This window comes from Lissotriton vulgaris, chromosome 4_1 (genome assembly GCF_964263255.1).
Source record: "Lissotriton vulgaris chromosome 4_1, aLisVul1.2, whole genome shotgun sequence".
Lineage (NCBI taxonomy): Eukaryota > Metazoa > Chordata > Amphibia > Caudata > Salamandridae > Lissotriton > Lissotriton vulgaris.
Window position 1 is genome coordinate 1,940,421,637 of NC_141691.1, and position 14,738 is coordinate 1,940,436,374.

Here is a 14,738-nt window from a genome sequence, read left to right on the forward strand (position 1 = left end):
GTTTTGGTGAAGAAAAATAAAAAATTTTAAGGAAAAAAAAAAGAATTTACCAACCCATCAGCCAACTCCAATGACATCACCCCCTCCCAAGCCCTCTGCGACTCCCTAGCTTCCTTCTTCCACAACAAAATCGCAGACATCCACAACAGCTTCGACAACCGACCCGGAGACCAACCCACCCAACCTTCTGCAGGACCTTCACCCCCCTTGACACTCCTTAACGACTGGAACCCAATCTCCACTGAGGACACCATCCGCCTGATGAACTCCATCCACTCAGGATCCCCAACTGACCCATGCCCTCACCACATCTTCAACAAAGCAGACTCCATCATAGCACCACACCTCCGAGATGTCATCAACTTCTCCCTCAACTCCGCCACCTTCCCGGAAAGCTGGAAACACGCAGAACTCAGCGCCCTTCTGAAAAAACCCACAGCTGACCCCACCGAACTCAAAAACTACCGCCCCATCTCGCTTCTTCCATTCCCGGCCAAAGTCATCGAGAAAGCTGTCAACAACCAGCTCGCCGCCTTCCTCGAAACCAACAAATCCCTCGACTCCTCACAGTCCGGATTCCGAGCCAAACACAGCACTGAGACCGCACTCATCGCTGCAACAGACGACATTCGAACTCTACTGGACAACGGAGACACAGTCGCCCTCATCCTCCTCGACCTCTCCGCTGTCTTCGACACAGTCTGTCATAGCACCCTTCTACAGCGCCTCAGAAACGTCGGAATCCAAGGAAAAGCACTGGAATGGATCACCTCGTTCCTCACCGGAAGAACCCAGAGAGTCCGCCTCCCACCATTCAAGTCAGAGGCCACTGAAGTCATTTGTGGCGTGCCACAAGGATTTTCTCTCAGCCCCACCCTCTTCAACGTATACATGAGCCCCCTTGCGGCCATCGCTCGCCAACACAACCTCAACATCATCTCCTACGCTGACGACACTCAACTGATCCTCTCACTCACCAAAGACCCTAACACCGCCAAAACCAACTTACACGAAGGAATGAAAGAAGTAGCCGAGTGGATGAAGCACAGCCGTCTGAAACTGAACTCAGACAAAACAGAAGTCCTCATCTTAGGCACCTCCCCCTCCGCCTGGGATGACTCTTGGTGGCCAGAGGCCCTTGGAAAAGCACCCATCCCGACAGACCACGCACGGAACCTGGGCGTCATCCTGGACTCCTCACTCTCGATGACCAGACAAGTAAACGCCGTTTCATCATCTTGCTTCAACAATCTTCGCATGCTCAAAAAAACATTTCGCTGGATCCCCACCGAAACTCGTAAAACGGTCACCCACGCACTGGTCACGAGCCGCCTGGACTACGGAAACACCCTATACGCCGGTACCACCGCAAAACTCCAGAAAAAACTCCAACGCATCCAGAACGCTTCAGCCAGGCTCATACTAGACATCCCGCGTAAAGAACACATCTCTGGTCACCTGAAAAACCTCCACTGGCTCCCCGTAAATAAGAGGATTACTTTCCGCCTCCTAACCCACGCACACAAAGCACTTTACGAACTTGGACCCGAATGCCTCAACACACGACTGTCCTTCTACACCCCCTCCCGTCAGCTACAATCCTCCAACCAAGCCCTTGCCACTGTACCTCGCATCAACAAAACCACCATGGGAGGTAGATCCTTCTCCTACCTGGCAGCTAAAACTTGGAACTCTCTTTACACTCACCTTCGCCTTACTCAGAACCACCTAGCATTCAGAAAGCAACTTAAAACTTGGATATTCGACAAGTAATTCCCCACCCTTCCTCAAGCGCCTTGAGACCCTATGGGTATGTAGCGCGCTATATAAATCTCTTGACTTGACTTGACTTGACTTGAGGTGCCTCCGAAATTACTGCACCCTACTCTACCTATACATACCAACCTTCCATTACCGTCTGTTATTAGATACCGACCTCACCGCAGTAAGTGGATATGCGGAATTATATATGTATGGATGAGTACATTTTTTGAGTGATGCAACTGCAAATGTTATGTATATTCTAACATAATTAAACTGACTATAGTGCCTTACATTGTTTACCCTCTCATGTTTTAACCTCATAGCTGCTATTAAACATTCCTCCCCAGTGCTGCGCTGTCCATTAGAACTAGTGCTGAATGGACGTTCAATGGTCGTGCGCAGCACTGGGGAGGTAGTGCTGCCGTCGGCCAATGCACCGAGGCAGCACTTAAGGGGTTAAGCAGATATTCTTATCTGTGTTTTTCATGTCTTCTGTAAAAGTCTGCTGTGATGCAGAATCCACTATTGTTGGGTGTCTGTGTGTTAGAAGGAGGTCAACTTTACATTGCAGGCCTGACAATTCAAAGAACAAATGCATGAATGCCTCACACGTTAAGTGGTAGGATGCCTTTTATCTTTAATCATCTCATTGTGGATGACACATTTCCTGAACATCTAGATAGCAACCCTTTCCAGGAGTAATTTCACCTTATTCTTTATAAACATGAGTATGAGCTAACCATCTACAGGTAGAAGCATCGGGTGGGGGTGGTGAAGCAGAGGGTGAGGGTTGGGAGTCAAGACGTGAAAGCGAGCCTTGGGATGAGAGTGGGATTCTTATTGTTGGCCAGGAAGGGAGCTGAATATCTGCCCCTTCTTATATCTCACTTTTGAGTGACCGGCTTTGGGTTTAGGAAGTCTTGCACAAATGAATGCTCACAGACATCGGCATATAGTGTTTTCTTCCATGACTGCTGGGCTCGATTCGGCTCACCACTTTCAAAGTCACTAGCCGCCACTGCTCACGGATGCAATAACCTCTCAAACAAACAAGTGTGAAGTTGTCTGTTTAAGTAAGCTAAAATCTTCTCCCAGAGACATTGACATACCGGTCTGTTATTAAGAGAGATTCATGATCAGAAGTAGCAGCCACGTGCCAAAAGAGAGGTTTCAAACCATTTCAGGAGCATAGGTTTTTGGAAGTATAAAAAGTATAAAAAAAGGAGATTCTTGTGCTGGAAATGTTTCTTATTCCAGTTCTAAATGGATCATTCATTCAGTTTATTTTTATTGTTACAAGTGAGGTCCTTAATAATGTTCAGTTTGCCTTTAGGATTGCTGTTGGTTGCCACTTTCTTCTAGTTCAGTTAAGAGGTTTGGGGGCATATGTATCAAGCAAATTCGCATTCGCAAAGGCCGAAATTGTCAGAATTTCGGCCTTAGCGAATGCGAATAGGCAGAACGGCATGTATGAACGTTGAAGCCATGGAAAATAGGGAATTGCTAAAAGTGCGATTCTGTAGAATGGGAAAAGAGGCATTCTGCGAAAAAATAGCGATATTGCCTTTTTGCGATTTTCCCTTTTGCGAAAATCGCAAAATGAAAATCGCAAATGTAGGAAATCGCATACAAATCGCAGAATGGCAATTTTCGCAATATACAGAATCGCTATGATATGTATGAAAAATTCGCAATTAGCGATTTTCGCAAATTTGCTGAATACAGAATTGCAATTACCACCAAGTAGGAGCAGGTGGTAACCAGGTGCAAACTATTTAAGCAGCAGCAGAATTAAAAAAAACTGTTTACCACAATGGCGGGGCTTTACATCATAGCAAGGAGGATGCGACTCAGAGCTGCTGCACAGAGGAGGCTGCAGCAGGAGAGGGTATTCCGTTTGCGCTTCAGCATCTCCCAGCGCCTTGAGGAGGAGCTCTACACCCATTACAGGCTTGATGAAGACAGCATAAATGATTTAATAGCAGAACTCAGACCCTACCTTGAACACCCCTCCCTCAGGACAAATGCCATTCCCACTGAAATACAGGTCCTGTGTTCACTACACCTCTTGGCCTCTGGAAGTTTCCAGGGGGTGATAGCGTCATCAGGAGGGGTGTCTCAAAGTTCCCTTTCGAGATTCTTCCATGCCTTCCTAGATGCCACGGTCCGGAGGATGCACCATCATATTTACTTCCCCAGCACTCCTCAGGCAATTGCACAGACAAAGCAGGACTTCTATCAAATCGCGCGTTTCCCACACGTGATAGGATGTATTGATGGCACACATGTTGCAATATCCCCCCCTCACACAATGAATACATCTTCAGAAATCGGAAATGCTACCACTCACTGAACATTCAGGTGGTGTGTGATGCCAAACACAAAATAACTGACATTGTAGCAAAGTACCCTGGCAGCACACATGATGCTTTCATCTTCAGACACAGTGGGATATATCGTAGACTCTCAAGAGGGGAGTTCGACGAGGGATACCTACTCGGTAAATACCTTCAGACATAGGGTTCATTTGTACAAACTACCATGTGCATGTCACAGGCTAACATATTTTTGTCTAACCCACAGGTGACAGTGCTTATGCTGTTCGTGATTTCATCTTGACTCCCTACCTCAATCCCAACAATGCAAGTGAACGCAGATACAACAGGGCACACATTGCTACAAGAGGCACCATTGAACGGACATTTGGTATCCTGAAGAGCAGATTCCGGTTCCTCCATAAGAGTGGAGGTGCACTCCAATACAGCCCCAATACGTGCTGTAAAATAGTGGTGGCTTGTGCCATGCTCCATAACATTGCAGCAAGAAAAGGGACACCAGTGGAACTGAGTGACTCTGGATCCTCTGATGTAGAGGGGCATGGACCTGGACGTATGGTAGCTGGTAGAGCGGTAGCAGCAGCTGGGCGAGAGAGGCGTGATGAGATAATGCGCAACTATTTTTAGGTAACAAAAAACCAACACAATGCCAAGTAATGCAAGTGTGAAAATTAGCTTTAATTCCTTAATGGCAGGAAACACATGACGTGAAAACGTACAGTAGTGTAATAGAAATATTTTGCACATGTTAAATTCACAGTGCCCTCAAAAACAATGATGAATGAAGCACCAGTCAAACACTGCACAGCCTATTGTTCATTTGTAGGTGCAGCCCTAGTGGTCCTGGCACTACGGCGTCTCTCTATGGTTGGTGGTGGTGTGGTGCTGCTCCTAACAGACTGGTTGTCTTTCTCACTGGGAGTCAGCACTCCCGGCCCTGTTGCGCGTATTTGGCGCAACTCATCTACCGCAGTGGTCACCTGCAAAAGTGCGTTGGCAATGTCTTGCGCAGCATGAGTAAATTGGCGCTGCATCTCAATGCTGCGCCTGGCCTGGATGCTAGACATAGCCGCCAAGTGGTTGATGGCCCTGGTGTACCTGTCTTGTCGTTGAGTACCTCTGCGCATCTGATCACATACGGCCTGTAGGCCATCCTGCAGGTCCTTCCTGAGTGCACGGATGCCCTCTCTCATCTCCCTTTGTAAGAGTTTTATATTTTTTGCCTGCAGGCGCTGCACCTGCAACATGTTCAGTTCCAGTCCTGCATAGACAGATTCATCACCTCGCCCTTCAAATGGATTGGCTGCGCGTCGTCGGCGCATGGCAGCACTACGTGGGACGTGCTGGTGTGTTGCAGGTCCCTCTTGCTCTGGCTGTGTGTCGACATTGTTGTCATTGTCACCAATTACATCAGCCTCATCCTGGATTGGTGCCAGAGGCCTGACAATCTGTCTCCTCCCATGTCTGCGGGTGGTCACTGGGCTCTCATACCCATCTGTGTCGACATGTTGGCCGCCATCTCCTGACTCGTGACTCTCAGCCACTGTCCCACTGCCTGAGGGCTGTGTTGTAGATGGTGCTGTGAATAGAACAGCACACATTAATTTACTTCACTAACTTGCACTGTGTAAATACATTTTTCACAAAAATTTCTATTACATTGTGCTCTTGTTTCACTGTCAAGAACAGCAGGTTATGTGGTAGACTATTTTTGCTGCAATTTGGACTCTTTGAATTACATGTGACTACATCTCCCATAATGCATTGCTATGGCTGCCTGTGTGCCTGCTCTGGACTACCTATCTTGTTTCCCGCCCCTGGCTCACTGCTGGGGGGTGTGAGGGGGTGTGAGGGTTGTGAGGGCATGAATCATACCTTTTCCTGCTGATGGCTGGTCAGAGCTGTCAAAATCAGCCACTCCTCCCACACTCTCTGGTTGCAGGGTCCCCTCAACCAGTTCCTCCAGGGGTGTAGAATCAGGAACAGATGAGGTCCCACCACCTGTTATCCTGGACTGTTCCAGCCTTGAAGCTAGATTCTCCTTAGAGCGCCGGCGCAGGTCGTACCATCGCTTTCGGAGGTCCTCTATACTCCGGGGTGTCACACCCACAGCATTGACCTTGTGCTGAATTTCCTCCCAGGACCTCCTTTTGCGGCTCTCTGGCACCTCCCTGGATTTTCTTCCAAAAAGGAGTTCATGGTTTAACACCATTTCATGTATGAGAGCCTCCAATTCTGCCTCTGAAAACTTTTGTTTTCTCTTCCTGGAGTTCTCTGTCTCCTGCTGCTGTGAATCCTGCCTGGGCGTGGCTCCACTGTCAGCCATGTTTCTCAAGGTGCACACTGCTCACTTCCAAACACTCCTTCACTCTGCCTCAGATTCAGGAAGTCAGGTGCAGCATGGGAAGTCACTCACTTCCTGGTTGTGATGTCATCATGCTGCACCAGAGTTCCTGATTGGAACATTAGCGAAAATCGCTAAATTGCGATTTTTTTTTTACCGCGTTTTGCGATTTTTCGCTATTATTGCGATTTACGGGTGCGATTTCTAAAATTATGCGATTCCTACTGGTTCAGGAATCGCATTTGGGGTAATCGCAAATAAAGAGCGATTTTTAAGGAATCGCTATTTATTTGCGATTTCATTCATACATACTGATTTGCGATTCTGAATGTGCGATTCGGTAAAAATCGTAATTTCAGAATCGCAATTCGAGACTTTCATACATATGCCCCTTGATGCTCTGTATATTAGATTTAGCTTTTTTTGTTTCAACTCGACTCATGGGGCATTAAAACAAATATTTTTCTCATATTTTTCTGTTGGAAATGGCATTTCTGAAGGGTCACGACCAAACATTATGACTTCCTCTTGCCCTTTTTTGCAGAATTTATTTTTGCTGAATTTAGGACTCTGCACTTTACCACTGCTAATCAGTGCTAAAGTGCTTGTGCTCTTTCTCTAAAGCAGGGTATAATTGGTTTGCACCTGTTTGGCTTATTTAATTGACTTGTAATTCCTTTGTAGGGTGGTATACCCTGGGCCTGTAAGTTAAGTGCTACCAGTAGGCCTGCAGCACTTATTGTGACACCCACCTAAGTAGCTTGTTCCTGGCCTGCCATTGCAGCCTAGAAGCAGTGTCACACTGCCATGTTGACTTGGCATTTAAAACCCCTTGCCAAGCCTTAAACCTCCCTTTCATTACATATCAGTCACCACTAAGGTAGGCCCTAGGTAATCAATAGGACAGGGTGCTGTGTAATTAAAAGGTAGGACATTAACTTTTAAGTTGTACATGTCCTGGAAGTGAAAAACTCCCAAGTGTGGTTTTTAATATTGTGAGGCCTACCCCCAGGTTAACATTGGGGATTCTTTGTTTCATCTAACAAGCTGTAATTCTCAATTGGAAGGAGATTGATTTGTCATGTTTAGCACCTTTGGAATTGTAATGATAAATATACAATGTTTCTGCTCTTAGCCTTGTGTGCTTGAAGCATGTATTTGATACACATATGGGGAGGGTGACAGCTGGACTTTTTGTAGTCCCCCTAGACATCCACACACAATGGGAGTTAAGTTTGACTTGAGGGGACATCATGGGAGGATGGGAGGGAGGAGCTGGGCACAGCCTCACACCTACAACTGGATAGGATGTGGCCTAGCCCCACACAAAGGGCTGCAGATCCCTCTGTAGTGAGTTTGAAGCCAGAGCAGGAAGGGAGAGCCTCGCTGCACTTCAAAGCCCTTCCATAAGTCTGCCACTTCAAAGGCCCCATTGGGTATAAGAACTGGACTTCAGATCCTACCAACTCAGTACACCTCTGGACCTGTGAAGACAATGACAGGCGGAAGGACTGCTTTGCTACTGATGGACTGCCTGTCTGCTGGATTGCTGAACTGAAAGAGCTGCTTTCTTGCTGTGGTGAACTGCTGCCTCCTGCCCATCGGGCCTGACTGAGAAGGACTGTACCTACATCACTTCAACCCAGAGTGACTCAAAGGGCTTGCTGGCTTGCCTCCTGATTGAAGTCTCAGGGACAAAAAATAATTCTAATTCACCTGCTATAGCACCTGCACTCTGACATTTGTGATTCATCCCTGCTAGGTGCTGCCAACCCAGTCCTGAGCCCTTGGAAGTGGGTCTTAAATGATGTTCCAGCAGAATCCTTGCATTACTGTTGACTCAAGACTCAGAACAGACACATCTCCTCCACTGCGGATACATCACTGATGTTACAAGGATCGGCACCGATGCATCAATGCCTTTGCGAGGATCGACACAGAAGCATCACCACTGCATGGTGCAACCTCCGCACTGTGGGCACATCATTCTCTTTGTCAGTATTGAAATCGATAAATCGCCTCCACTTTGTGGACCGTAGTCAACTCATTGCCTCTCATGCACTCCACGGGCCTCATTTATGAGGCTGTGCGTCACTTTTACGCCGCCGGTGCGTCACTTTTTGTGACGCACCAGTGGCGTAAAAAATGCGCCTTGTTGCGCCATATTTACAAAGTGACGCATCTAGGTAGATGCGTCACTTTGTAAACCCCTGCGCCACATTATACCTGCGCCAGGTATAATGTATGCAAGGGGGGCGTATTGACGCAAGGACGGGTCGTAGAAGTGACGCAGTGAAATCTATGAGATTTCACTGCGTCACTTTTAGGACTCTGTTGTGTCAAAATCTTGCGCCTGCCTCACAGCAGGCGTAAGACTGACGCAGGTCCTTTCACATGGGGCTTGCCCCATGTGAAAGGACGCATTGCTGGAGTTGCGTCACTTTTGTGACACACTCCAGCAATGCGTCAGAAATACTGACGTATCTGTAACTCCTTGCGACATAATGCGTCATACTGTAAATATGACGCATCATTGGTGTCGCAAATAGGGCGCAATGAAAAGTGACGCATCGCTGTTTTCAAGCAGCGATGCTTCACTTTTCATAAATGAGGCCCCACTTCTGATCTTCGACAATGATGCAACCAAGGTACTTTTCAGTGGGCCAAGCCTGGGCCTTGTATATGACCCGCGCCCCATCGTGATCGGCTTGAACTTTTGACTTTCTTCCAGTCCAGCATGACCAGATATCCTAAGTAAGTGCTTATTGTTTCTAAGCTCTATTTTTCAGTTTATTCTTTGAAAATTATATCTCAAGTTCTACTTATTAGATTTTTGTCACTTAGGTCTTGTTTAATTTATTATTTATTAAATACTTTTCTAATTTGGTGTGGACTCTTTTTGTGTGGTGTTTTCACTGTTCTACTGTTTGAAGTGTTGCACAAATACTTTACACATTGCCTCTTATGTAAGCCTGACTGATCTGTGCCAAGCTACCAGAGGTGGAGGCCAGGTTAATTAAGGGTGTGCTTGTGATTACCCTGGCTAGGAATGTGTTCACTGCTTGACCAGGGCTTTTCCCCAGTCAGCCAGAAACCCAAATGCTCACACTTTCCACAAGTAGTGGATGCACCGGTCTTATTTTGAGTAGACTGATCCATCTTTTAAAAGAGTTCTCTTTTAAGATTAGAAAATACCTTTTATTTGAATGGCGAAGATGTATTGGTGCAGTTTGCAGCTCTGGTTTTTGTTGCTTAGGGAATATTAGGTTAAAGCTCCATGTACTACAAATGCTACTCGCCAGTATTTCTTTGTGTTGTGCGCAGAGAGCATTTGAAATGCTGCATTTTCATATCCATTCAGAAGCCAGTCCCTGTTCTTTTATACAATCCAATGTTATCTGCAGAGATGGGTCAGGGGTTTATATCTGAGTTAGCAGTCTCTGAATTCAGCTCCCTTTGCATTCACGATCCCTGGGATGCTGCTTGGACCATTTTAGTATTTTTTATTTAGTTGCATGGTTTTCCCCAGCGTCTTCCCATATCCAATTCCTTTCCTACCGAACACTGACATGCAGAGAGGGTTTTTTTTCAGATGAACAGTGGGGTCTGATTCGCAAATGACCTCTGCACCTATGGCGGAGACCCGACCATCATTGGGGAGTCTCCACATTCAGGAAGAATCTCTGCAATGAGAATTCTCTTTGAAGGCATTCTGTCCCAAGCGCAGAGACTGCCCCACGACTGCAGGTCCTACGCCTTGAGTGCAGAGGCCCTTTGTGAATCAGGCCCTGGGTGTTTTCCTACCTACTACAGGTCAGGATGCATCCTGCAACAGAATTATTCCACATTATATGTTTAAATCATGGTACAGGGGTGCTTGATGAATTCCATTTTAGGATTTATTTTTCTCAGGAGGTTCTGAGATTTCTCTGCATCCTGGTCCTCTTCAGTTTACCATATTGTGATGCACTGGGATTCAGTGTTGTTTCTAGTTACATGGTTGACTCTTCAATGGGGACCAACATCAATCAAAGTCAATTGTTAGTGTCCTTTGTCATGTGATGAATATGTTGGCTATCAATTTTCAATTCTCTGTAACAGTTCAGAGACTTGGGACTCAACAAATGCATTTGGTCAATCAGATTACAGGGATTGACTTCTGACGAGAGTTGCTCTGTTTAAAGGTAGTGTCTGAATTAACATTTGAAGTTTTTCAGTTACAATCTGTTTACAGTAACACATAGGTTATGATCAGAGATTTTCACCAGGAGTATGTTTCCTCCTTCAGCATTAATCACATTATCTTTCATGGGAATCTTTGTCTTGTGACCTTAAAAAGCTGGTCCATTTCTGCTTCTCATGGCTTCTCAGGTCTTTTTAGAAATTCCTATTGTGTGCTTTGAGGAAGTTTCGAATTTGCGATTTCTGTTCTTCATTACATTCATCCCCCCCATGTTTTGGGTTGGAATACATGCTGTCTCGAGCCTCCATTATTACTTTTGGATGTCTATTCTAAAGAGAGTGCACTAATGTGAACAATGTGGGATTTAGATCACCTTAACAGAACAAAATTGGGAAGGTATGATAAATTATTGGTTATATTTGACGGAAGTGTCTTAGATCTGTTGCCACTCTGGGCTATTGATTAATTCCTGGCTTCTATCCTGGATCTTTAAGACACGGCGACTCTTCTTGGTTGCATTTGGAAAATACAGAGCCAAGCGAGCAGCCTTATTGGATTATGGTTGTTGCCTTCATGTTCGGCTTCCACTCCAGATCTAATGTGTTTTAAGCTATTGAAGTCACTAATGCCTTGACTGGGTCGCTTTTTAATAGAGGCAACCTGCCGTCTTAATGCAAGGGCACGCTGGGCTGTTGCCTGGGGTCCCTATGAGCAAAGGGGCCCCTGGCCATGCTAATCTATTCACAGACCAGAATTTAACCAGGGTCGGCTACTCTGCCTGTTGTGTAAGCAGGGCCCAGCGCACTGCTTTGCCGGAGGCCTATAATGCTGTTTATACGGCCCTGGGCAACCTTCTTCTTGATCGATGCGATAGTATCAGGGTGGTTCTACATTGGCTTGAATTTAAAAATGTCTTTTGATTTGACTTCTTGGGTAGAAATGGGACGAGAAAGGACATGAAGAGTCAATATCTGAATTACATACTGCTTATCTTCTTTACTCTGACGCTTCCTTCCTCATTCCATTACTTACTATGGTCTGGCTATGTTTGCCATCTTTGGTATTTTTGCTGGCAATTAACAGGAAGTGCTTTGGGAGCCAGTCCCTTTTAGGGACAGGGTATGGCATGGTAAGGTAGGATGCTAAATCCATTTTTGAAGGGACTAGGTTTAAACATTAGGTTTTGTATGGTGTGCCAGTTAAGAAGAGATGCCTCTAGTAAGTTCTGGGAGAAGGAAGGAAGAATCAGAGTAATGAATATTACTGCTAGATAATCCAGACATTACAGAATCTTCTGGCCGTTCATGCTCCCCTTGCAGTGTGGGAATCATGGTAAAACAATTGCAACATGCTGAGAGAAATATGATTTATTTAAGGTTCTGCTCAAAGAGAGTTGTGCAGAAGCATTTGGTTAAAAAGTCAATAGTTTGAAGAATTTTATCATAAAAAGCTAAGAGTTCGTTTTTAAATTGCCCTACTCAATCAGAGAAGTACGCTGAAAACAGTTTGTCATTTCTCAGAAATGCTTTATTTTTAAATTAATAATCCCCTTCTCTGTTATCATTTACTACATGTAATGGTTTCTGCAAAGGTTGTGCAAAATCATTATGGCATCTATTAAGGCATCTATTATATGTTCTATAAAGAGAGAACATGTTTCCTTACTTATATTTCGGTTCCTAAATGTGTGCACTTTTTGAATACAGCACTTTATGACCTATGTTAGTGTAGGAGACGCATAAGTGTGGTAAATGATTAATTGAATAATACATTATAAAAAATAAAATATTCAACCTGTACACAATTAATAATTACTTCCATGAGCTGATGAAAGCATTTGACATGTAGTATCATGTATCCATATGAGCACATAATTCCAGTATGACTAGCAATTTCCACATTACATACAGTTGGGGACACATTATCAAATACATTGTTGATATAATATGATGCTCTCTGAATTTGCAGGGTGTTTGTATAGAAATTGAGAATGTTTATTTACACTGCACTTTGTGAAACACACAAGAATGCGACAGGCTTTGCCAAGTGCATGGTGCTATATCAGTAGGCGCATCGTTGCCTGACCGCACAATGCTCGCAGCCTTCTCACATCACATATACACCACACCCAAGGTATGTTACACTGTCTACAGCTCCTTGGCTACATTTAACAAGATGCTTCCTTATGTTATTCAAAGCTGTTCCATGCCACCATTTTGGCCCCTTACACTGCTCGCCCCTTGAGCACGGTTCATGCATATGAACAAGTAACATGAAGGGGTACATTGTTGAATGGGAAATTGCACATGGTCAGAACCCTTATAATACAATGCCTGTGGAACATAATCTCTTAAAATGGCCATTGTTAGATCTGGGGGTCTCTAGTTGGCAGAGGTAGGTACCAATGTCCAAATAGGGACCCTTGCCTCTTGTCAGGGAGAGGGGACTACACCCTTTAAATAACCCCATCTCACCCCCTTGGTAGCTTGGCACAAGCAGACAGGATTATCAAAGGCAATGTGTAAAGTATTTGTACCAACACTCCCAGTAACACAGTGAAAACACCACAAATGGACTCCACACCAGTTTAGAAAAATAAAGTATCTTTATCTAGACTTTCACAAGACCAAAACAACAAAAATCCAACATACACAGTTCAATTCAAGTTAAGTCTTTAAAAAGAGTTCAAGGGTTTGTGTCAAAATAATCCACAGTTGCACCACTCTATGCCCAAAGTTCCTGTAGATGCGACAAAAGTTCCATGTGAAAGCTGCAGCGTTGGAAAAGAAGCGATGTGTCACTCCTGAGACCCTGGGGAGGCAATGTGACAGCCCCGCTGCACGCATCGGACGTGTTGCGACAAATCCGGTCTGTATGGGGAGGGATGCGATACCTTGGAGGATTCCGGTGCGCAGGTTCGGTAGGTAGCGTCTTGCACAGGCACGATGCAATGATCTTCGGGAAGGCGAGGATCTCAGGTGCGGCAGCGATGTGCAGCGGCGATCTCCTCTCGCGGCCCCTCAATGTGATGGCTCTGCGACGATGTTCACAGCAACGTGATGCGGTCCGCCAGCAAGCGGCGCAGCGATCTCACCCAGCGACGACAAGCTCTGCAATGATATTCGCAGCAACAGGAATCTTCCTGCACCGGTGAGATGCGTTCCGCAAGCGAACGATGCATCGGTTCTTGCAGCGGCAACAGGCGCTGCGACGATCTCAATCTTCACGGCGGCAGGAATTTCCTCTCACTGTCGGGGATGCGCTCCGCAAGCAAGCAATAGATTTTCTTCTTTTCTCCTTGTCCAGCTCCCCAAACAGCAGGCACAACTTCCAGAGGCCCCGCAATTAGGTCACCTAGTAATGTAATGAACAAACTATTATCGTAACTGAACAAGAATAAATAACTAAATATAACAGGACATGTCCAACCTATCATTTAAACCTGTCGGAATCATAGTATCAAGAGTTTTAATCCAATATATCTCCCTTTGTATGAGTCTCGTGTGGTTATCTAAGCCCATCCGAACGGTGCCGTATTATGCGTTCAAATCACACGGTGCAAGAGGTACGTTACCGTCGTTTGTGAGCAGATTAAAGAGGTGGCGATATGTTTTTCGAGGCCATTTAGTACACTAGTTTATACTTTTCTCTTGGTATTTTCATTTCAGGAGTAGCAACATGGTTTTGGATATCAGGTATGGCAAAATGTGAGTCACTTATACTAACTCACTTCCGCATCATTTGTTAAGATTGTGAGTTTTAATAAGCATCACTGGTTTTTCGATTTACAGCTCATGGGATCTTGAGTATGAAAGACCGGGTAAGCTTTTGACACATTTGTGTCTAAGTACACATGTTATTTGAGATCAGTTGTCAAGATGCAGTGCTACATTATGACGTTTCTGGTTGTTTCTAGACGCTTTCAGACAGTGACCTTTGAGCTGTCTAAACACCACTAGAAGGTAGGACATTACATCATAAATTCAAAAGATTGTTAATTAGTTATGAGCACACCATGGACATTAACATTATACTAAGCATGGGCACAAAATCCGTTACGCTCGCGGATTTTGCGGATTTTCGGTAAATTCGCAATCCGCGAACGCTCGCA

General features: G+C 45.3%; 1 protein-coding gene across 1 annotated transcript; it reads right to left on the reverse strand.

The window, feature by feature from the left end:
• Positions 1 to 5,922: 5,922 nt before the first annotated feature.
• Positions 5,923 to 6,426, reverse strand: LOC147724730 (myb-related transcription factor, partner of profilin-like). Its single transcript, XM_086918105.1, has one exon. It carries the CDS (start codon positions 6,424 to 6,426, stop codon positions 5,923 to 5,925), a length of 504 nt encoding a protein of 167 aa, XP_086774231.1.
• Positions 6,427 to 14,738: the final 8,312 nt, after the last annotated feature.

Coding starts and splice junctions, on each gene's coding strand:
- LOC147724730 (XM_086918105.1), bottom strand. CDS start 6,426: ATGGCTGACAGTGGAGCCACGCCCAGGCAGGATTCACAGCAGCAGGAG.